The following is a 25,201-nucleotide window of genomic DNA, read 5'->3' on the forward strand; positions in this document are numbered from 1 at the left end:
AGCTGTTGTCTATACTGAGTGTTAAGTTACACATTGTTACTACAGCTATTGTCTATACTGAATGTTCAGTTACACAATGTTACTTCAGCTGTTGCCTATACTGACTGTTTAGTTACATATTGTTATTACAGCTGTTGTCTATACTGAATGTTAGTTACACATTGTTACTACAGCTGTTGTCTATACTGAATGTTAGTTACACATTGTTACTACAGCTGTTGTCTATACTGACTGTTTAGTTACACATTGTTACTACAGCAGTTGTCTTCACTGACTGTTTTGTTACTACAGCTGTTGTCTATACTGACTTTAGTTACACATTGTTACTACAACTGTTGTCTATACTAAATGTTTAGTTACATAATGTTACTACAGCTGTTGTCTATACTGACTTATTTACACATTATTATTACAGCTGTTTTCTATACTGACTGTTAAGTTACACATTGTTACTACAGCTGTTGTCTTCACTGACTGTTTTGTTACTACAGCTGTTGTCTATACTAAATGACTTTAGACTTATTTACACATTATTATTACACATTGTTACTGTTTTGTTACAAGCTGTTGTCTATACTTTAGTTATAATGTTTACAACTGTTGTTACTAAATGTTTAGTTACATAATGTTACTACAGCTGTTGTCTATACTGACTGTTTAGTTACACATTGTTACTTTAGCTGCTGTCTTCACTTACTGGTTAGCTAGTTTGTTAAAAACTTTACTAGCATTGGTCAATGTTTGAGGTTTATAGTCCAAAAGAGAATTTTCTGTGGTCTATTTAGGTGACTGTGATGCGGGCTACTTCTGCCAGGGTGGTGCCTTTGACCGATATGCCAATGCCTCTGCAGCTTACCCAGACAGTGGACTGTGCCCAGTGGGTCACTACTGTCCAGCTGGCACAGCTTTACGGGTACCATGTCCAGCAGGAACGATCCGCAACTTCACAGGTATGTCATTCCTTTGATCAGGTCTAGGATATCTAACAGTAAAAGTATCTACTCCTGTCTATTTACCTGTCACAGTCTGCTTTGACTTTATGTGTAAGTTTTATGTCCATCAAAGGATTACATTCTACCATGGAAAGTTTATTTCAAGTCTAGCATTGTTGATGTCAGGGAGTATTATACAGTTGGTGCCAGTTTATGACATGGTATATGGAAGTAACTTCCTAATGAGTCAGTATTCAACAGACACATTTTTATAACATCAATTTCTCCCCTGTTTTTAGGTGCTGCAAGTGCAGATGATTGTCTACCTTGCACTGGCGGTTACTACTGTGCCAATCCAGGTCAGACAGAGGCCACAACAAAGTGTTCTGCAGGTTTTTACTGCCCGGCTAACCATTCAACAGTTCAGGCCTCTCCCACAGAGTTTACCTGCCCTGCTGGCTACTACTGCCTGGAAGGATCTGTTGCCCCTATTCCCTGTCCTGGTGGTCAGTACCAGGACAATGTTGGTCAGTCTTCCTGTGTTGACTGTCCTGAGGGTTACTATTGTGTAGGATCACTCAACCCAGAGAAGAAGGTCTGCGAGCCATACAGTTTCTGTCCAGCTGGTAAGTGTATGCTGTGAAAATCATTGCACATGCAGAATATCTTTATTGTAGCTAGTGCTGAAATTTATATCAAACTATTACCAGATCTTCAAAATCAACAGTAGATATTAAATTCTTAGCTTTAAACCTATTCTACCTCGGTAGTAAATGTTTGTCAGGACATGTATTTACTTAGTTCCTTTTATCATTCCCATCTTTATTTCACAAACTCATCTTAACCAATTTTCTCCAAATTCTCCTAATTCTGAACTGTTGGACTGGATGTGTGTCTTTGACATAAATTGCCATTCTATGCATATCATTCAGTAGAACAGCCATGAGAACTTCACAATTACCACACAAGATTACCTATCTGCGATAAAATGATTTCCTGTTGTTTATAATGAATGTGATATTAAAGTTGACAAACATTTCACTTACCAGGAAGTCAGTACTCCACTCCTTGAATTCCTGTTGTTTATAATGAATGTGATATTAAAGTTGATAAACATTTCATTTATCAGGAAGTCAGTACCCCACACCTTGTGCCAATGGAACATTCACCTATGCCAATATGACTGGTCTAAGATCACAGGCTGACTGTCTGCCTTGTCTAGCTGGCAACTACTGCAGGTATGTCAATGATATTCAGAAAGAAAATCTAACGGAATGCATTTACTTGTGTTGGATTTCTTTGTACAGTAAAATCACTCAGTTTTGGTAAGTATGATGAAAATTACTTCTCATGGCATCTGATTATTCAAGATTCAGATATCTGAAATGGATCATTGTATCTGTTCCTTACAAGGATACAAAGTACATTTAGCTGTTTTTTATGCAAAAAACTTTATCTGAAGTAAAGACTCTGGTACCATATGACTGACCTGAAATAATTGTGTTTTGTATCCTTTTTATAGAAATGGCCAGCTGTATGAAGCCTGTGCCTCAGGTTATTACTGTAAATCTGGATCCAAGGATGACATGCCAACTGTTGTCACCAACTTCACCTGTTCTGCTAATGATGAGTGTGCTGGTCTTTGTCCCAGTGGCCACTACTGTCCACTTGGAATCCTCGATCCAATTGCATGTCCTAATGCCACTTATCGTGGCCATCCAGGTGCTGCCACTGTGTCTGATTGCATCATATGTCCGGCAGGATTCATCTGTAATGAAGGTAGATATAAGTAATGTTTCATCAACTTGTTGCACACTCATTATGGCCCTTACGTGAGTACACTCCAAATTACGTGTTTTATTGATTTTACTGAATGATGATTAACATGTGTCTAGATAACCAGGTCCTAACTACAGCTACATATATTTGAGCTGAAGTGCTTACACATTGACCATTCAACAGTCAGTTATATCAAAATACTTCTTGTCTGAATAATTTGGACTAAACTTGATCTGGTGCATAGTTGGGTGCCAAAGCAGTGTTCTGCAGAAGAGATAAGGAATGAGTGTTTGATACCATTTCCTTATATAAGGGTCTTGTATAAACAGCTAAGGACTAAAGAGATAAGGAATGAGTGTTTGATAACATAACAGCTACTGGTAAATCCCATGGAACTCACTGTAATTGTAGGCCAGCTACTGATAAATCCCATGGAACTCGCTGTAATTGTAGGTCAGCTACTGATGAATCCCATGGAACTCGCTGTAATTGTAGGTCAGCTACTGATAAATCCCATGGAACTCGCTAATTGTAGGTCAGCTACTGATAAATCCCATGGAACTCGCTGTAATTGTAGGCCAGCTACTGATAAATCCCATGGAACTCACTGTAATTGTAGGTCAGCTACTGCTAAATCCCATGGAACTCGCTGTAATTGTAGGTCAGCTACTGCTAAATCCCATGGAACTCGCTGTAATTGTAGGTCAGCTACTGATAAATCCCATGGAACTCGCTAATTGTAGGCCAGCTACTGATAAATCCCATGGAACTCACTGTAATTGTAGGCCAACTACTGATAAATCCCATGGAACTCGCTAATTGTAGGTCAGCTACTGATAAATCCCATGGAACTCGCTGTAATTGTAGGCCAGCTACTGATAACTCCCATGGAACTCGCTGTAATTGTAGGTCAGCTACTGATAAATCCCATGGAACTCGCTGTAATTGTAGGCCAGCTACTGATGAATCCCATGGAACTTGCTGTAATTGTAGGTCAGCTACTGATGAATCCCATGGAACTCGCTGTAATTGTAGGTCAGCTACTGCTAAATCCCATGGAACTCGCTGTAATTGTAGGTCAGCTACTGCTAAATCCCATGGAACTCGCTGTAATTGTAGGTCAGCTACTGATAAATCCCATGGAACTCGCTGTAATTGTAGGCCAACTACTGATAAATCCCATGGAACTCACTATAATTGTAGGCCAGCTACTGATAAATCCCATGGAACTCACTTTGGGTTCAAGAAAGATGATGTACTTCATATTAGTGATACTGAGCAATAAACCTCTTCTTATTCAGTAGAGTAACATGGAAACATCCTGTACATGGAATTACTCACAGAAGCATTGTGACATCACAATAAAGTTGGACCAGTTGTAATTATAGTCTCATCATTACATTAACTATTTAGTACTGTTGTAATGGAACTAGACAAATGTTGATGTAAACTTGTGTTGGTCTACATCTTCATATGATACCTTAATTTTTGTTTAGGAACATCTGTCCCAGAACCGTGTACTAGAGGGTACTACTGCCCTGCAGGCAGTGAGAAAGAACCCTGTCCACTCCTGAGCTACGGTAATGACACTGGAGCCGCTGTCATCACTGACTGTCCCCCATGTCCTGCTGGATACTATTGTAACCAAACAGGTAAAGCACATGTACATCAAACATTACTATACAGGATGTAATACCTTTTCTACATGATCATCTTCACCTTTGAACTTTCACACGAATCTATGTTATAGGTATGGCTGACTGTATAGACTAGCCCTGTATTCTATGTTATAGGTATGGCTGACTGTATAGACTAACCCTGTATTCTATGTTATAGGTATGACTATATAGACTAACCCTGTATTCTATGTTATAGGTATGGCTGACTGTATAGACTAGCCCTGTATTCTATGTTATAGGTATGGCTGACTGTATAGACTAACCCTGTATTCTATGTTATAGGTATGGCTGACTGTATAGACTAGCCCTGTATTCTATGTTATAGGTATGGCTGACTGTATAGACTAACCCTGTATTCTATGTTATAGGTATGACTAACTGTATAGACTAACCCTGTATTCTATGTTATAGGTATGACTGTATAGACTAACCCTGTATTCTATGTTATAGGTATGACTAACTGTATAGACTAACCCTGTATTCTATGTTATAGGTATGACTAACTGTATAGACTAACCCTGTATTCTATGTTATAGGTATGACTGTATAGACTAACCCTGTATTCTATGTTATAGGTATGACTAACTGTATAGACTAACCCTGTATTCTATGTTATAGGTATGGCTGACTGTATAGACTAGCCCTGTATTCTATGTTATAGGTATGACTGTATAGACTAGCCCTGTATTCTATGTTATAGGTATGACTGTATAGACTAACCCTGTATTCTATGTTATAGGTATGGCTGACTGTATAGACTAGCCCTGTATTCTATGTTATAGGTATGACTGTATAGACTAACCCTGTATTCTATGTTATAGGTATGGCTGACTGTATAGACTAGCCCTGTATTCTATGTTATAGGTATGGCTGACTGTATAGACTAACCCTGTATTCTATGTTATAGGTATGGCTGACTGTATAGACTAGCCCTGTATTCTATGTTATAGGTATGACTGTATAGACTAACCCTGTATTCTATGTTATAGGTATGGCTGACTGTATAGACTAGCCCTGTATTCTATGTTATAGGTATGACTGACTGTATAGACTAGCCCTGTATTCTATGTTATAGGTATGGCTGACTGTATAGACTAGCCCTGTATTCTATGTTATAGGTATGGCTGACTGTATAGACTAACCCTGTATTCTATGTTATAGGTATGGCTGACTGTATAGACTAGCCCTGTATTCTATGTTATAGGTATGGCTGACTGTATAGACTAACCCTGTATTCTATGTTATAGGTATGACTGACTGTATAGACTAACCCTGTATTCTATGTTATAGGTATGGCTGACTATATAGACTAGCCCTGTATTCTATGTTATAGGTATGGCTGACTGTATAGACTAGCCCTGTATTCTATGTTATAGGTATGACTGACTGTATAGACTAACCCTGTATTCTATGTTATAGGTATGGCTGATTATATAGACTACCCCTGTCAGGAAGGCTACTATTGCCTTGAAGGCCAGGAGCCTTCTCTTTGTCCAGCTGGTAGAATGCGGAATGGCACTGGTGCTGCAGCCTACACTGACTGCGAACTTTGTCGACCAGGCTACTACTGTCCTAATGATACAATTAACACCCAGGGGATCCCTTGTAATGCCAAATATGAATGCCCAGCAGGTTCATCCTTGGAGGAGCTATGTCGACCAGGACACTACTGTAATGCCACTACTGGAACACCACCAATCTGCCCTGCTGGCTACTACTGTTTCTATGGTACAGATGTACCAGTAGAATGTAACTTTCCTGATTTTTGTCCTGAAGGTAGTAACATGACCATGAACTGCAATCTTGGATACCGTGCCATACCCCACTCTGGCATTAGATATGATGAAGCTCAATCCTGTGACATCTGCCCTGCCGGAACCTACAGTAACCAAACAGACAGGGCTCAGTGTCTTCTATGTCCACCTGGATACTGGTGTCCTGAAGGAACAGGTCATGGGGACAGCAATCCTTGTACAGCAGGTTACTACTGTCCGGAGGGATCGTCTGCAGAAACTCCTTGCCCAGTAGGAACTTACGGTACCACATTAAAGGCAAGCAGTTCTGCTAGCTGTACTTCATGTCCCTCTGGCTCCTTCAGCAATGTAGCAGCCTCTATACAATGTAAACTATGTGGAAGTAACGCTTACTCCCTTGACGATCGATCATCCTGTGCCTGTCGCGGTCTGTACCGTCAGTTCCAACCATCAACAGGTTTTTGCGTTTGTAATGCTGGTTTTATGTACTATGATGAATTAAATGTAGCACAGCAAGAGGGAGACAGTGATACAGACTGTCAGAGAATTGTGGATGACAATTGTGCATTAAGTGAAGCCAGAAATGCATTAACTCGCGGGTGTGTGACTTCCTCAAATGTAAATTGTGATTCCACATGTGATCCGTCCGGAACAGGACCAGCATTCTTTGATACTGAATTTGGCGTGTAAGTTTACAGTCTTGTTCTCTCATTAAAGAAGTAAATTATGATGTTCCTCATAAGGTAAAAAGTAATATGAGACCTTCATCATGTTAATCAGAGATGGTTCAAATTTCTATTCTTCTTTTTTTATATTGTAAAGATGTATGCTCATATGTACATCTGAAGTAGATCAGATCATTTTAAATTGATGAAAATGGATATCACAAAGATCTTAAGACAGTCAAAATTCAAAGTTTTTCTTTATTTCATTGTAATTTGCAGATTGCATTGACATAATATCATTGTTTTGTAGATGTCAATGTGCAACTTATCAAGATCCGGATACCATCTGTAATTATGTGTGTCGAAGTACCACCATGCCAACAGTTACTATAGAGCTTTCCTCGACCACTGGGGAGGTCAGTGCAGTGACCATAGATCCAGTCACTGGCACCAGCAGTACACAGGTCAGTCATAAACCAAACAAGTGCAGTCACCATAACATATAACGCCAACTGTAATATCAGGAGAACTGATCAAATGCATAAGGCAATTCAGCCATCCAGACAAAAAAGTTTTTTTATGCCCCCGCCATTTATGGCCGGGGGCATATAGCGTTGCCCATGTCCGTCCGTCCCGTCCCGTTCCGTCCCAAATCAGTATATACCACCTAACAACTTCATTCGGAAGGCAATTTTCATGAAACTTCATACAAATATCAAGTATGGAAAGACCTCATGACATGGGGGGGCGGGGGCATTCATGTCTTACAGACATTTTCTAGTTAACTGTATCACGCTTCTTCCTCAGTTAAAAGTCCTACAGGGGTAGCTGATGATCACAATCAATAGTCACTATAATCAAAATCTTGGTTTACATGCAATAAATAATGTTTCTTTAGACCCATCTAACTTATAAATCCTTATGTGTTCAACGGTCACTTGTGATTGCAAAGATTTAAAGTAAATATCAATGTTTTTCTATAAAATTAATTTCTATGCTAGTAATGGAATGACAATCCCTTAGACCAAATGATGTGTAATTCTTCTTCACTGTCTTAAATTCAAAGGTCATGTCTTTGTTACTATAAACATGAGATTTATCACCTGAAGTTTTACATAGTTCTTTATGGAATACTTGATTTGTAGGATACTTCTGTCACAAAGCAATATTTATTAAATTGGAAAGTTGGTTTGTATCTATATAATCTCTCGTGGTCTTCTAATGGCAATCCAAAACATCCACTCCTACAAATCTAGTATGTTTTCATTTATATCTTAAATTCTGACACATGTCTTTGCTTTAATCCAATTTTATCCAACTTGTAAGGATAAATTAAACTGATGGGATGTTATTTCTTATCTATGGAGAGTTACATGTATGTCTTACTGATTCAGTATACAACAAATTATATATGAAATTACATATTTTAGTATCTTTGTTTTTTCTCTGATTTTTGTGTAGCTGTTGACCGATGTCTTAGGTCCAGTCTCTGGTACTGCTGGAGCAAAACAGAGTGTTGTTGTAAACTTCTGGAATGTCGGTGTTACTGGCTCCCTGTATTCTACTGCTGCTGAGTCATCTTCTGCTTTAGGAGGTAAGAACATGTACAAATGTACAGCCCTTATATCTGTACTGAAGTCACCTAATTCAAATGTGATTGGCTTTGCTTCTGTATTGATTAAAGAAAATAAAGTATGATTTAATGGATGTGTATGTAAAATTCATGCCTGGCCATTTTAGTTGCAATGACTTTCTAAAAAGCATAGTCCATCAATTTTACTGATTTTCTTTTATTTTTCAGTTCCACTTCCAACGCTTGGAGTTTCTGGACGTAGAAGACGTCTTTTATCAACTACTGTTCCTTCAAACCAGATCTTCAACCCTGCTTTATGTATTGAACTGAATGAAATGGTTGTGTTCAATATATGGTTGAACTCCACAGATCGTACGAAGAGTCACTATCCAGTCTACCTGCCAAATAGTCTTTTCTCCTCCAACAGCAACTTCGATTATGGGGCATTTACAGAACTCAAGACTAAGATTGAAACTACTACTCTGGTGATCAACTCCTTCCTTCATGTGTTCATTGAAGCGGGCACATATGTGTTCCAGGATGCACAAGACATCAACAGGTACCATTTGCATTTTATACCTGATACTTAGGAGGAGAACCTTTTTCAGCAGTTTGGTTTTCACTGGTGTCAACCATTTGCATGTAGGTTGAAAATAAAAGAGGGGATGACTTAGGAATGATGCAGCTGAAAAATATCTCTTATGTGTTTTTGAGGCAATATAACACTGCAGAGTTGGAACAATTTTATGTCTGGATGGAAAAAAATTTAAAGTTTTTAACTCTCCTGGTCTGAAGGATCAGAGCTTATGCCATACAACAGACGACTGTTGTCCATCTGACCACCAATTTTTCTACAAATCATCACTTGTCATGAAACACTGAGCAGATCTTTTTTGACCAAATTTGGTCAGAAACATTCCATAGGAAAGGATCTTGTATAAGCGGTTGGTCTTGACCCCTCCGTGGGACTGGAGAAATAGAACCTATTGTATGGAAAATGAAACAAATCCTTAAAAATCCTTCTTCTTCTTCAGAATATGTAGAAATGGCAGGATTCTATCTCAATTTGGTCTGAAGCAGTAATGATTGAGCTGGTCCCCTAGGGACAGAGGTTTGGGCCCAGTGGGAGAAATAGATATGTTGTGTGTTATGTGCTTGAAATTACTTTTTCTATAGTTCTGATGTAGCAATTTCAGCCAAGCAAAGCCATGTGAGCTATACAGGTCATATTGGTTGATTGTACACAGCAGTCTCAGTCTGCTTGTGGAATATGAAATACTTTTGATGACCTTATTATTGTCAGGGAGCTGGCTATTATTGATGACAGAGAGCTTACTGTTGTTAAGAACAGAAAGCTTGTTGTTGTTAATGACAGAGAGTTTGTTGTTAATGACAAAGATTATTATTGATGACAGTGAGCTTGTTGTTGATGACAGTGAGCTTGTTGTTGTTAATAACAGAAAGCTTGTTGTTGTTAATGACGGACAGCTTGTTGTTGTCGATAACAAAGAACTTGCTGTTTTTGATGATGAAGAGCCTGTTGTTGATGAAACAGAGTTTGCTATTGTTGATAACAGAGCTTGTTAATGACTTAGAGATTAATGTTGCAGATAGAGATTATTGTTGCTGATGGCAGAGTTTGTTGTTGATAAAAAGAGAACTTGCTGTTGTTTATAAGAGAGCTTGTTGTTGCTGAAACTTAATGTTGTTGGTTTTATATAGAGTGTTTTTATTTCCAGTTTGGTTTACATCAGTGTCATGCCTGCGGGGACCACCTGTGATCCTTCCACCTCTCGCATAGTCAGTGCCACAACAGCCAATTTGGCTGCTCTTGGCTTCTACAAAGCTGACCCAGAGAACTTAGCTCCAGACTGGGGACTCATCAAAGGTCAGTGTCCCTGATGAAATGATAACCTCTAACAAGAAGCTTCACACATTTCACTTTCAATTCAAACATCGTATCTCCTGATTGGTTGGTCTCACAAATATTAATTTCCAATAAAATTGAAGAAATCCAGCAATAACACCAATGTAGTAGCTTAACTACTGTGAAACTTGTGTGATAGAGAAGTAAATGTTTATCAGGTATGGAATATTCAATCCAAGAATACTATATTCAGATAAATATCTATAATTAACATACATCTATATTTCTTATTATTTCCATTTCTCTTGATCATTGGTCTCTTTGTCATTTTTTTATTATGGCAATTCACACCTCAGCATTACATCACAATGAAAGAATACTTGTGCAAATATTTTCATTTCAAACTATTAACACCAGTTTTATAAAATATATCATTGTTCGACATTTTGACTTTCTAGGGTGTTGGTGTCACTTTTGCAAATATATGTTTCTATAGGTTTAAGGAAATACTATGTGTTTAAAACAACAAAATCTGCTGTAAATGGCTATTAATCTTCTAAGTTCTAATGTTACCGAGCTGTGATGTCACTGACTGTAAACAAAATCATTCACAGAAGACATTAAGCAGACCAGTAAAACAGTGTGAGATTGTTCTTACTCCTGCCCGTACTTCTGTTGCTGTAAACTATCACAACATACCATTGATATGCTCTTGTATCTTGAATCTTATCCAGGTATGATTGTGTTTTTCGCCATCCTGGTACTGCTGCTGGTGGTGGCTGTCATCGTATGGCGCCCAAGGGAGGCAGGCATCTATCCCATGAAACACTGGAAGCCTGCTTATCGCAGTCTAGGCGAGCCACCACCTGTACCACTGTTTATGAGATACGACTCCGACCATTGGCCACACAAGGAGGGAATGTAAGCACTGAAATGTTTATCGTTGAGAATGACTACTTACACACAGATTTTAATGATAATTTTTTATCAATACTTTCATTTTTGCACATAAAATATTCCACTGAAATATGATAGAGATTATTGCAGTTCCTGTTTTCATGTGTCAGTCATTATGGATTCAGCTTTGTGTTTATTTGTCAAAAGTGATAATGCATTATTCTAATAGCGCCAAATCTCAGTGTGTTTACTTTATACACTCCTTTATGGAGTATATATGACCTATATGTTTAAAATTCTTTGAAGCAATTTTGCTTAAATGTTCATTAGGTTATGTCTATAAGTATAACTTGTTGTAGATTTAAAGAAGATTGGAGGAGTTAAAAAAATATTACTTGATCAAACCAGTCTAATTATTTCTCTACAGGGAGAATGGTGCTTTAGAGATGAGAAGCTCTGGTGATGGTGCAGAAACTGATGTTCTCGTTTCTATGGGTATGTATTACTGCTACTTGTGACAATTTTTTTTTCTCAAATTATCATAAAACTGTTTCCTAGAAAAATATTCTTCCAACACACCCTCTTTATTTGCTAGAAAATACCTGTAGCAAAGAATTTGGTTTGTGATATGTATTATGACATTATGGTTCCTAAAACATCTACAGGTGTCAAGGGAGAAGAGGATTTGGAGAATTTCAATGTCAGAGTTTTCTACGACAAACTGGAAGATCAAAACCTTCATCTGGCATCACAATTAGCTCGACAACAAGAAGATCTCCGTAGTTTCTATGAGAGAATCTGTGCTCAGAATGAGGAACTCAAAAACCTTTTACAAAACATGGATCCAGCACAGCTGGAAGCTTTGGAGGCGAGAATGGCAGCCCGCAGCCAGCAGGCTGGTCTGACGGGTGCTGGGGACAACATAGCTGCCATCTCAGCTGGAGGTCAAAACAAGTACAAATTTGCAGGTAACATAGACAAAATTTATTTTAAAGTTCTCATTTTCTGTATATACTTATTTATTAGTTTAGTTAAAATATACAAATAAAGTGAAATGAGGTCATTTGACTGTAAAATGAATGAATTATTGTAAAACATTCTGATGACAGGTGGAAATCGTGAAGCTGAACTCATGGCTGCCTTACAACTCTTGCTGGACAAGTTGAACACCGGCAATCTTCCTATCAATCAGCAGAGCTGGGATCAGCTGCAGAAAGGAGGAACTGCTGGCACAGGGGGCACCATGTATACAACCAACATAGATGTAGGAGGCTTCACAGGCGGGACAGGAAAACAGGTACATGTCATATAGACACATGGGACTTTACAGGGGGGGAACTGATACACACCAGTCATATAGACACATGGGACTTTACAAGGGGAACTGGTACACACCAGTCATATAGACACATGGGACTTTACAAGGGGAACTGGTACACACTAGTCATAAAGACACATGGGACTTTACAAGGGAACTGGTACACACCAGTCATATAGACACATGGGACTTTACAAGGGGAACTGGTACACACCAGTCATATAGACAGATAGGACTTTACATGGGAGACTGATACACACCAGTCATATAGACACATGGGACTTTACAAGGGGAACTGGTACACACCAGTCATATAGACACATGGAACTTTACAAGGGAACTGGTACACACCAGTCATATAGACACATGGGACTTTACAAGGGAACTGGTACACACCAGTCATATAGACACATGGGACTTTACAAGGGGAACTGGTACACACCAGTCATATAGACAAATGTGACTTTACAGGGGGGACTGATACACACCAGTCATATAGACACATGGAACTTTACAAGAGGAACTGGTACACACCAGTCATATAGACACATGGGACTTTACAAGGGGAACTGGTACACACCAGTCATATAGACACATGGGACTTTACAAGGGAACTGGTACACACCAATCATATAGACACATGGGATTTTACAAGGAACTGGTACACACCAGTCATTTAGACACATGGGACTTTACAGGGGGGACTGATACACACCAGTCATATAGACACATGGGACTTTACAAGGGGAACTGGTACACACCAGTCATATAGACACATGGGACTTTACAAGGGAACTGGTACACACCAGTCATATAGACACATGGAACTTTACAAGGGAACTGGTACACACCAGTCATATAGACACATGGGACTTTACAAGGGAACTGGTACACACCAGTCATATAGACACATGGGACTTTACAAGGGAACTGGTACACACCAGTCATATAGACACATGGGACTTTACAGTCATATAGACAGGATACTTCTCAGGTTAAGAAATACAAAACACTGGAAGGAGCATAATACTTGTTTATAAATCCCACTCAAAGGTTTGATTTGGTGCACTTTGCCTTAGAGAGGAAAAAGGTTTTGTAAATATATGTCTACGTTTACTGTTACAGTCGGAGTTGCTAAGGAGACAGAATGGAGAACGTTTACAGTTGGAACGTGAACTGGACCAGGAGGAGAGAGATGCAATCAGCAAACTTTTGACAACTGAAGAAGATAAACGTAAAGACACAGTTGATCATCAGTTAGGAGGACTAGTCAATCGCCTCCATGGTAATGTATATTTCAAATCTGTAATTTGTACCTTAACAAATACTTAAAACGCACATAACGCATGACAGGGTTTTTTTTCTTGCCATGCATTAAATTTTCACTTTTTCCTTGACAGAGCAAAGCTGGTACAACTAGATATATAATTCTTTAGAATTCTGGTTTAACTAGTATTATCTTTATACACATACTAAACATTTAAAGTGTTTTCTGTCCACAGGTGACATGAATGAGAAGCAGGTGAAAGACATTCTTTCTAACTACGAGAAAGATTATGAGAGCACTATGAATAAACACATGACCGACAAAGAGCGACAGGCCTACGACCTGCGACGACGACTTGAGGAGAAGAGAAGGAGAAAAGAAGCCCAACTGAGAGATAAACACTCTAAGGAGGCGGAAGAAAATGGACTTCCGTCACCTGTTGAAGGCGATGCTGGTCACGCCGGGAAAAAATTGCGCCGCTGGGAGGCGCTACTCAACACTCTGCAGGCAGAGAAGGCTGCTGGTTCAGCAAAAGCAGAAACTGACCTTGATATCAGTGTGAACGAGGAGGAACGCAAACAGATGGACAACAAGCTCCAAGATGAACTGGTGGGTGTCGCACTTCTCCTGTTTTAATGTAAAGATTTGTTTTTTTGTCACCTTACTAAATGGTTATGATTTTTTCTAGAAATAAATTCTTAATCCTGTGTCATATCTTTTACTTATCTGGAAGCAACTTTTATGTAGACAAATGTTGCTTTAAGAGAAGGTTGTTAATGACTTTGGTGGATTGTGTTTATAGACCAGGATGACGCAGGACGGAATCTTGTCAGCAAAGCAACAGGAAGAGCTTCTCAGGAGCCATATTGAAAACGAGAAGAAACTGGCTCGTCACCATGACAACCAACGTAAACAACAAATTTCAGCCCTGCAGGACAGGATTGCTGAACGACGCAAGAAGAGGCTTGGCAAGCTGCAGGATCAGCATGAAGCCGAGCTTAGTGAGGTAAGTACCGTCAGTTATAAAAAAAAATTATCTTTGTTCTGGAAGAAGATGAATTGCTTTGCAGTAGATACTATCAGTCCTCATTGTATTTTAATGAAGAGAGTTTTCAGACAATCTTTGATATCAAAATTTTTCAATTAACATGTTCAAGTGGCCATTTAAAAATATACCAGCCAGAGAGGGAGACACTTTGTCGTGATTTATTGACACTGGTTTCTGTGCTTATAGCTATCTGCCAAGCTTATTGAACAAGGTGAGACTGGTGACCTGGAGAGGGAGCTGGAATACCTTAAACAGCTACATCTGCAGGAAATGGAGTCTGCAGAGGCAGAAATAGATGCTGAGGAGAAAGAGCATATCCATCGTATCAACAAAAATCTGGAAGAAGAACATACTCAGGGCACCAAGCAGAAACACAGGGACATTCTCAAACAGGTAAATTTTAATTGTAAAACACAGAAAACATCAGTAATGACAAAACTGGACAGGTAAATTTTAATAGTAAAACAATGAAAAATCAGTAATTACAAAACTGGACAGGTAAATTTTAATAGTAACACAAAGAAAAATCAGTAATTACAAAACTGGACAGGTAAATTTTAATAGTAACACAAAGAAAAATCAGTAATTACAAAACTGGACAGGTAAATTTTAATTCATTTCATGAAAAACATTTTAGGAATGTTAAAGCAGTAGATGTGTTACAGTATGGGGAATAAACTATTCTATACAAAATCTTTCCGTAAAAGAGCTTGGGAGATGGGCTTATTACAGGACATTCATACAGCATTTATTCTTATTTCTGATAATAATAACAATAATTATTAAATGTATCAAACAAACCGAGCTTTGACAGATTGGTTGTGATGAACATGATTCCCATTGCTCTGATACACAGGTGAACCAAATGTGCCCCGAGGCCAAACAGATGGCTTTACAACATGTGATGGAGGACTACCGACAAAACATGGAATCTCTTGACCAGGAACTGTCTTTAGAACGACAGAGACATCTCGGTGACACACAGGTCAGTCTCTTTAAAAGTATGCGGTTATTGTACCTAGTATGTGTGGATGTAAAAAAAGATATATAAAACAGTGTATATTAATTCTTTATATACTTCCACCAGAGACTTGTCTTTTATCCCCATTTTGTCTCGTTAGAATCCAATGAATTGATGTTTAAATATTAAGTGTAAAGTTATTCCCAAACTTTAAACAAAACATTCCCTATTCAAGGCTAAGTTAGAAGCCAGACGAGCCCGTCGATTGGCTGAGGCTCAGCGTCGCATGGAAGAGGAAGAGGCTCAACGAATCATCTTGGAGCAAAATCGACAAATGATGCAAGGTGATGGTAGGGTTGGTGCTGTTGGTGTGCCTGACCTCGCCCATGTACCTACAGTCAGCTATGGGGACTCAGTGGAGGAGAATGCTCTGAAAAAGGAACAGGTAAAATTACAAAATTATATGTGGTCACTGCCACTTTTGTAAAGGTCAATGAAAAGATATCTTCTGACCAAGTAAATGAAAAATTGTGGTTTTTTCTTCTTGATAGGGGGAGGTAAGAAAATATAGTAATCAAGTTTACAGTCCAGTTTTCATTTCAGCAAAATATCTGAAATTCTGTTGGGCCATTTCCACTCAAAATTTTTCCACTGCATCTGCTTTTTCAAATCCAGATCCAGATATATCCAAATGTTACTGTTTGACATGATGAAGTATAATTGACTGAAATCAAATGAGAAGTTACTCAACAACAGGTCAAGGTCACACGGTCAGAGTTCAAAGGATTTAGATTATTTCAGGTTAATGGTCCAGGTCATATTAGACATTTACTGGTTATTATAACTTATGGTAGCATAATTAGTAGAAATCAAAGGAGATGTCACCAGTCTACAGGTCAACGTCAATGAGTCAAAGACAAAGTGACCTTCACGTGTTATAGAAATAATTTTAAGACTGATACATAAATGTTATAGGCACTAATGAATTTAAAAGAAAGCAAATTAATATCATAATGTATTCTGTCCAGAAATGACAGCACTAACATCACACATCTTCAGTCATATAAATTATTTTATTATCATTGTTTGCCGACGTTCTGACAACAGCTAGTCCAATCATTAATTAACCTCATACCGCACAGCTAACGATAGTGGGCTATCATAATCCCATTGTCAGGAAACACTCTTTGTTGAAATGCGTGAAATTTTGCTGCAGTGCAAAAATACCTGTACAGTGCAGGTAAATGTTTTGTTTGAATTCTGAGGTGTCAATGACTGTGTTATCATAGCTTACAGTCCGTGAAAAAAGCTAAGATACATTGATAAGTTTGATTTATAAAACTTCAGTTCATAAGGGGATAAGTTAGTAGCATATAGGAATAAAATTTGGGACTGGACAAAAACTTTGATACATCAAGAAATTTGAATTATTGGAAGTTCAATTCATAGAAGATTGACTGTATAACCTGGTAGTATTTTTGGGTCCAACACAAAAGATTTCATTTTGTCATGAACTGATTCTTATCTGGTTATTAGGAGAGAGCAAAAGAAGAGATGAAGAAGCGTCATAAACAGGATAGGGAAAAGTTAGCAGAGAAGCTTGCAGGTGAAGATGGTAATCAGGAAAAAGATGCAAGAAAGGAGCTGGACTCCGAAACAGAGAAGATTCTGCGAGAGAAACGGAATAGGCAGGCTGCTGAATTGGCAGCACGCACTGACCTGTCTGATGACCAAGTTAAGGCGGTTAGTGTCTACAAAGTTAAGATAAAGCATGTTTTCTGTGATTCTTGTGCTACTTAGTGTTATCTTCAATTTACACCTAATACAAGCTACATTTGATTTATTGTTATTGTCAAACAGATGATGGCCGCCCATGAACAGGAATTAGAGGACCTTCAAGAAAAACTTGAAAATGACCGGAATAGACAACTTCTTACCATGCGTGAGAGACTTAATAACCGTCGCCGTCGAAAGATGGATGAACTCAGAAGGAAACAGGAAGTGGAATTAACGAAGGAGATGATTGAACAGAAGAAAGACCTTGACGATATCCATCTCAAACAAGCTAAAGGTGTAGAACGCAAGGCTATAGAGGAGGGCATCAAACAGAATGGAGAGGAGGACAGTGACAAGGTTGTCCGGGCTGTTCTGGCACAGAGACATGCTCAGGTAACTATGTAATAACGTAACTAAGGAGTGAGGGAGGGAGGTAAACAGAATAGTGACAAGGTTGTCTGGGCTGTTCTGGCACAGAAACATGCTCAGGTAACTATGTAAAAGTGTAATTAATGAGGGAGGGAGGGCAATGAATAGAACAGTGACGAGGTTGCCTGGGCTGTTCTGGCATAGAGACGTGCTCAGATATCTATGTAATAGTGTCACTAAGGAGTGAGGAAGGACACTAAACAGGACAATAACAAGGTTTTGTAGGCTGGCAAAGAGACAAACCATCGTGAAATTAGTAGTGGCTCAGTTAACAACCCAAAAGAAGAAAGTTGGGAAATTCAGGTACTGTTAATTGATCAAATACTGAACTTATAGATAGGTAACAGTATTTCACTTATTTTTTTTCTGCGCAGGAAATGAAAGACTTGGAGAAGCAATACCAGACTGAAAAGAAGATGATGATTGATGATGCACTAAGTAAACTCCACGATAAATATGACAAGACTCGCGACGACATGGCTAGACGTCATCAAAATGAACTAGCTCAGCTTCAGGTAACTTTTTATGCAAAGGTAACTTTAAGGTTAAAAATCATTGAAGTCCCCTTGATGACATTAGGAGACCAGGTTAAATATTACAAGTTGATGATAAATCAGACTTAAAATTTACAATAAAGTAATTTGAGGATAACTTTTTCCTGTGTATTACAGAAAATGGGCCTAAGTCCAGAAGAACTACAGTACCAACGTACACAGCTGCTGAACAAACAACAGATGGAGATGTCTGATCTAGATAAGAAGATGGCAGAGGAAGAGAGGGAGATTGAAAAAGGAGCACTCAGCGACTGGGAGGTTCGCTATGCACGTGCTAAACTCAACCTGAAGGAGAAGCACTACAAGGTAAGCCTCACTGATCTGATCCACGTCAATATAGAGTACCTGGAGACAGTCTGTGTCAGTTAAATATAGTAGAGAATAATGATTACCAAAATCCATCAATTATACTTCTCAAGGTTTTTTGATAGACATTCTGCTGTCTGTCCAGACAAAATCTTGCCCACAGAATATCTCCTACAGTTTAATCCAAATGTGAAATAAAGTACTTTATTTTGTCATTACAGCTTTCTTCTTCCGTTTTGTTTTCACATAATCCTTGACCAAGTGTTGTGCATTCTAATATCTGATTATTTGTAATAGTAAGAACAATTTTGATGAAAACTATTGTATTATAAGTCTGTTACTTTTAGGTGTTTTACCTTTTGAGGATAAAATGAAAAGTGGTAAATGTGTGTCTTGAAAATATAGATAGTGGAAATAAAAGTCAGTGTTTTGACTTCTGTGATGAATACATCCTATTTGCTTTCAGGTTTTGGCAAACCCACAAAAATTTGAATCCTCAAAATAAGCTACGTTTACCTCTGATGTACTTAATGATGACCTTTCACCAATTTTTTTGGAGGAAGGATTTTTTCCTTGTGTTCCTCACAGTTCTGTTACATTCAATTTATTACTATGTTGCAGGAGTTTGCCGAGGCCTTGAAACATTTTTCGCCCGACCATGATGCCATAAAGGATGCAGAGGCCTCAATCGAGGATCTAGAGAAAGTCAAAGAAGAACTAAACTCCAAACGCAAGGAACACCAGGATCTTCTGAAGAAGGAAAAGCAAGGTAGGTAACTCATGATAAAAGAAACAATATCAGATGAAACATTGACTACAGTTGCAATGTCACAGTTCTTTTTTATCTTTCTTTTCCTAATTTCATAATGTATGCACTAAGGATTGTTTAAAGTATTTTTTTGTTGTTATTGAAAGACTTCACTATTTTGTCCATTTTCTTATTGACAAATTTATCCTATGCTAGATTTTGAGAAGAGTGAGCAACGCCGTATTGAAGCAGAAATGGCACATTTTGCCAAACAGTTGGAGGAAGAAACAAAGAAAGAAAAAGAGAAATATGAACGCAACATTGAAACGCTCAGCAAACGGAAGGAAGATCTGATCAAGGAGCGTAAACAGAAGATGAAGGTTAGGAATTTTTTTCTTTATATCCTTTAGTGTTAAATCATCATATACTTATGGTGATCTAGGTGTTCATACTAGAAAAACTCTGTTATTTATTGATAATATAGTAACTCATACTTTATAATCTAATGGGTGCCAATGTAGCCGAGACCTCTGGATTACCAGTATTTTGCTGAACTGATCAAGCAAGGTATTGATTTTATAAGATGTGAAAATATCACAAACATAGGTGTGTTTTGTATTGGTCATTTTGGTATAAAAGGTTAGAATGATGTAAGATTGGATGAAATGTCTCGTGCTGATATCAGACTTTTGTGTGTTACACAGGAAGAGATAGACAAGCTGAAGCAGGAGGGTGGTAGTGAAGAGGAACAGCGACGACTCATAGAGCAACATGAACGTGACCTTCAGAACATCCTTAACAAGATGGAAGGTGACAAGATGAGGCAGCAGAGCAATCTTCAGGAACGCCTCAAAAAGAAGCGAGAACAGAGGATGAAAGCAAAGGAAGCTGAAATCCGTAATAACATGGATGAAAGTAAACATGAACTTGAACAACGCCAGCGGAGTGAGACCAACAGGATTAAAGCAGACGAGGTAAAATGTTCCACAATGGAAAAATCATTTTTTTTTCATGTTTTTTCGTCTGTTTGCTTGTTTGAATTCTTACAGTCATGAAATGGATTGTGTTTAAGAATTGTGAGAGTAAGTAATGACCAAACTAGCAACTGTTTTCTCTCTAGGCACTACCACTAAACTAAAGGGAATTGGCCATTTGGCAAGATTTGAAAGGCAACCTAATTTCTGTTTTTTCACAAACTTTACATGTTACAGGCACTGACTATACAGGAGAGTATCAACATTGATCAGGCTATGCCCATGACCCGCCCCAGTACTGTGGGTAAAGCAGCTAGCCGGCCTTCCTCACCCATAGTGGAACGGGAAGCACCTGTTACCACAGCACCAATGCCTCAGTCCTACCAAATGGCAGCACCTCTGAATGAGGCAGAACTCATGACTCTTCTGATGGCATCACCGATGTACCAGAAACTGGAACAGATCAAGAAATCTGTATCAGACGGTACCCACAAGTCTCCAAAACACAAAATGGAGGAAGGTTTGTACAGGAACTAGAATATCATTCACCTAATATTATACTGTTGGGCTACAGAGGTTTAGCATTAGATAGGAAACACTTGGCTGGCTTGAAACAATAGTATCATAATGCCATACTTAATAGATACAATGCTAATCAAAGGAAAGAACCAATTTTGACTAAAAAATTTTACAAAATTTGACAAAGGAAAGTACAAAAATTAACAAACAAAAAAACAAAGAACAAAACAAAAAAAACTTATCAAAGAAGTGTACAATATTTTAAAGGACAAAAAAAACAATTCTAATCTTAGCAAAGGAATAATATAACAAAGAAAAAAGATAGATTAGGATTGTTACCATTGATAATTGAGGCACAAGTCTGAAATATGACAGTAGAAAACAGAAATAAGTGATCATGCTTTCTACAATTATCTGTTTTACTCAGGTGAAGGTTACCAAGATGTTAAGGATGCACAATGGGGACAGGACGGAGAACTCAAACCTGTTGACCTCAATACCCTCAATGCTCGTACCTTCATAGTATACAAGTTTGGCTGCTTCATCTCACAGCTTGTTTCATCACGCTGTCGTCACTCTCCAGTGACCATTCTCCTCGCTGACAAGATTCCTTCCAATGGACAATTGTCACGTAACCCCTTCAGGAACTCGTTCCATTATGACGCTAACAATAGGATTCTATATGTGCGTACAGCAAGGCTGGAAACAGTTGGTGACTTTGTTGTGGTACTAGTCCACACATTAGCACACATCAAAGCAGGTAAGGAAGTTGTTTAACTTGGAAAAGAAAGTGACAATGTCCAAAAGAGTTTTCAGCATTTTGTGATCAGTCACACAATATATATAGTGACAAGTGTCAGCCATGTTACTTATACTTTATATATGATATGCCTGAAGGTTATTGCTTTAGAAAAGGTATAACTGATTATAACTAATTTAGTTTTGTCTTAATAAAAAATGTCTTGTAATTGTATTCTTACAGGTGACTTGAGGGATGACAATAATCCAGATTTTATACGCGAATATCACCGAGCGTTAGCAGTTGTCTGTGATGATCTGTTCTTCGCCCGATATCGCCGTTCTTCTACTCTCACTCAGGCCTTGGCCCACACCAACAGTGGTGTGAATGTAGAACAAGCTGCATTACAACTGCTCCAGGCAATGTTCGGTGACTGTCGCACTGAGGATGAGAAAATACACATGGTGGAAGACCTCCTGGATGTCAAACTTCTTCCTGGCACTAACTTGGAGGGTGTGCACTTCAACAAAGACAGAATGCACGAGAGGTAAGGAGCATGCAAATTAAATGTTTTCATAAATTATTACTGTAATGTAAATTTTGTGATGTAAATCATTACTAAATATATAAATTATTTCAGTAAACTAAAATGTATAAAACTATGAAAAATTTACTATGGTTACTTTGAAAACTGTAGAAGTTGATGGCCTGTAGGAAATAATGGAACACAGTCCTCAAGCTTTACAACACATGTATAATAATCATATATATATATATGCATATAAGGCTCTGCTGGACATTTAGGTCAAGATTCATTAGAAGCATTAGAAAAATTTGGTTTTGTGAGTTTTTGAAAACATGCTTGATATTTTATATATAGGGTGCATTACCTTGGCTATAAACAATTTTTGTAAACATATATTATATATTGTCATACAAAAAACACTTTTAAATAAGCTTTTATACTTTGTTGACAGATTATCCAAGTATTCCAGTTTCTCATCCATGACCAAGCTGCAGACAATGCTTGGAGGCATGGAGGACAAGATCAAACAGGCCAAAGGTCAAGGGTCAAGTCGAGGTGTTGACCTTCAGCTGGCTTCTCTCAGTCAGAGATATTCCACAGCTGGTAAGTTTTGTACTAAGATTACATGAAATAGTGTGGCCAAATGAGGTCTTCATTTTATTTCAAACATTATATGTGGTTGAAGATTTTGGTAATGTTATTGGGTGAACAGAATTGTGAAGTTGGTTCAGCAAACCATTGCTTGATACTTTAAATCACTTTAATCAGAAGAACTGATGCAAATAGACCTAAGACAATATTAGTATTTCTAGCATCAGTGTTTATTAACTTTTCTAAACACCTTGTAATATTTTGCTTGGGTTTGTTAGGTACAACTGTTCTGACAAGATTACCTCCCTTCCGATTTGTCACTGCTAACATGACTGGACAGGCCCTGTGGGACACTTTCGTTAACAGCCAAGACAATAAAGATGATGTCCCTGTGGAATCAGAACCAGTCACAAAGGATTCTTTGGTAAGTAAACCTAAGCCTAGAAGGGGCATTCAGGTAGGTATTGAAACACTTAATCATCCAGACATCAGTACACTTACCACTGGCTTGGAATAGAATGTTGAAAGTTGTATTCTATTATAAATGTTTTTAAAAGGTGAAATATCATTCCTTTGTTTTTATAGAAAAAAAAAACAGCAGAAAAATGTGTAATATGTTGTCAGGGGTTATTACTATAAGTTCTTTTTAAAGTATCAGATTAACCAATAGTGTAACATGCCATATATTTAACCTATCCCTGTACTTAACACTATAGCTAAGAAAAGTCATATCATGACAGGATAAATCTCTTATCAGTTTCAAATACCCACATCTGTATGTAGCAGTTCATGCTGTTGATGGTTAAAAAACAATAATTTTCTAAGCCACTGCAGTCTACAGAAGAAAATACATGTAACATTCTTTTAAATCCCTTGCAGGAGTCACTGCAGGACAAGTACGATGGTTTATGTGCAGACTTCTCAACAGTCTCACGTGAACTCGTCGACCTTCAGGAGGAAGTGAAGGTCATGGAGGAGGAAGAATCCAATAAACCTAAGTCTGCTATGGCTAGGTCAGGAGAGAGTTTGTCAGACAAGAAATCCCAAGTGATGAGATTAGAGATGGAGAAAAACAAGCTCAATGACCAAATGAAAGCTTGTACGAGAGACATGGAACAAAGGAAGTGTGGCCCCACTCCACACCAGGCTGTGGCAGTGAAATTTGCTGACAGTCAACAGACAAAATCAAAAAAGAAAAAGTAGTGACTTTACCGGTAAAGACAATGGACTTAGATTATATCTAAGTTCATGCTTGGAACTGTAATGTAGAAATGTGACGCAAAAATGTGACGCATCAGGAACACCCATTAAAGACAATATCAGATGACGCCTCATAGGTGATTCCCCTCAGACATGACGACAACTTAGGATTGTCTCTACATATATTGTTATTGTTATCATACTGAACTCTGACAAGAGTCATATTGTTAAATCAGGAATGTCTACCATTTAAATGTTATTGTTTATAATTGTTATTTAACAGTTGTACATGTATTTTTCACAGTTTGACACTTTATACATATCAATAGACTTGTTATTCACAATGTTTTATTTCTCCGTTCCATCCCTGATGATCAAACAATCAAAGCTGTATATAACTACTGTGAGAGTAGGAATTTCACAAATATGTAAAAATTGTTTACATTTTGGCTTTGTAGTGTGAGTCAAAATCAGATATACTAAAGAAATGTCCAAAAGATATATCCAATGATTGTCTTAAAAAGCGGTGGAGCTTAAATACAGCTGTAGATACTAGACTTATATCATACTATATACTATCAGTTATCATGATCAACCCAAATTATAGTATATATCTTTTTTTTTCTTTATAAACCTAATTTTGGACACCTCATTAATTTTATGAGAAGATAATTTACAAATTATTAACAATTATTCATATCCTTAATTTGATTGGTATTTCGCTTTGATTATCCGTCCGTTTAAGCAGTAGAGATGAGGAGAGAAGCAATCTGTGATATTTAAAGAGGATTTCCATTGATTGGAAATTCTACATTTTCTACAATTTTATACCTGTTGTGTTTCCATCCTCTACATGCAAGGTGAGATGTATTTGTAAATACCTATGATGTACTCAAATATTTTTTTTTCTATCATGTATCCATGTAAATAACTTAATGCTTCTTTGTCATTTTTGAATTACATACATTTTTTAAATTTAATTGATATATTTTCCGTCCAAATTGTCCTGTTTAGATGTGTGTATTTGTTGTATAGGTCCCAAAGTCGCTATATTTTACATAGATCTTTAGCCATCTTTGTACAATGTTTAAAAATTAGA

At 37.8% G+C, this 25,201-nt stretch overlaps 1 protein-coding gene across 1 annotated transcript in view; it reads left to right on the forward strand.

Annotated features, from left to right (window-relative positions):
- The window catches only part of LOC132553012 (uncharacterized), a 116,881-nt gene extending 92,483 nt beyond the window's left edge, over positions 1-24,398 (forward strand). The window contains exons 83-115 of the mRNA XM_060217216.1: positions 786-950; positions 1,232-1,558; positions 2,062-2,170; positions 2,455-2,711; positions 4,208-4,363; positions 5,810-6,830; positions 7,120-7,273; positions 8,271-8,403; positions 8,611-8,941; positions 10,122-10,270; positions 10,984-11,170; positions 11,574-11,641; positions 11,812-12,114; positions 12,256-12,443; positions 13,590-13,749; positions 13,967-14,340; positions 14,534-14,737; positions 14,966-15,172; positions 15,636-15,764; positions 15,976-16,185; positions 17,277-17,483; positions 17,601-17,909; positions 18,320-18,460; positions 18,617-18,805; positions 19,427-19,574; positions 19,770-19,933; positions 20,258-20,527; positions 20,765-21,047; positions 21,474-21,806; positions 22,029-22,332; positions 22,763-22,914; positions 23,181-23,326; positions 23,782-24,398. Of these exons, the coding sequence (XP_060073199.1) occupies positions 786-950; positions 1,232-1,558; positions 2,062-2,170; positions 2,455-2,711; positions 4,208-4,363; positions 5,810-6,830; positions 7,120-7,273; positions 8,271-8,403; positions 8,611-8,941; positions 10,122-10,270; positions 10,984-11,170; positions 11,574-11,641; positions 11,812-12,114; positions 12,256-12,443; positions 13,590-13,749; positions 13,967-14,340; positions 14,534-14,737; positions 14,966-15,172; positions 15,636-15,764; positions 15,976-16,185; positions 17,277-17,483; positions 17,601-17,909; positions 18,320-18,460; positions 18,617-18,805; positions 19,427-19,574; positions 19,770-19,933; positions 20,258-20,527; positions 20,765-21,047; positions 21,474-21,806; positions 22,029-22,332; positions 22,763-22,914; positions 23,181-23,326; positions 23,782-24,105 (7,802 nt within the window). The 3' untranslated portion in view covers positions 24,106-24,398. The remainder of the gene's footprint in view (positions 1-785; positions 951-1,231; positions 1,559-2,061; positions 2,171-2,454; positions 2,712-4,207; positions 4,364-5,809; positions 6,831-7,119; positions 7,274-8,270; positions 8,404-8,610; positions 8,942-10,121; positions 10,271-10,983; positions 11,171-11,573; positions 11,642-11,811; positions 12,115-12,255; positions 12,444-13,589; positions 13,750-13,966; positions 14,341-14,533; positions 14,738-14,965; positions 15,173-15,635; positions 15,765-15,975; positions 16,186-17,276; positions 17,484-17,600; positions 17,910-18,319; positions 18,461-18,616; positions 18,806-19,426; positions 19,575-19,769; positions 19,934-20,257; positions 20,528-20,764; positions 21,048-21,473; positions 21,807-22,028; positions 22,333-22,762; positions 22,915-23,180; positions 23,327-23,781) is intronic.
- Positions 24,399-25,201: the final 803 nt, after the last annotated feature.

Source organism: Ylistrum balloti, unplaced genomic scaffold (genome assembly GCF_031769215.1).
Source record: "Ylistrum balloti isolate Yb309-2 unplaced genomic scaffold, AGI_CSIRO_Ybal_v1 Utg370292, whole genome shotgun sequence".
NCBI lineage: Eukaryota > Metazoa > Mollusca > Bivalvia > Pectinida > Pectinidae > Ylistrum > Ylistrum balloti.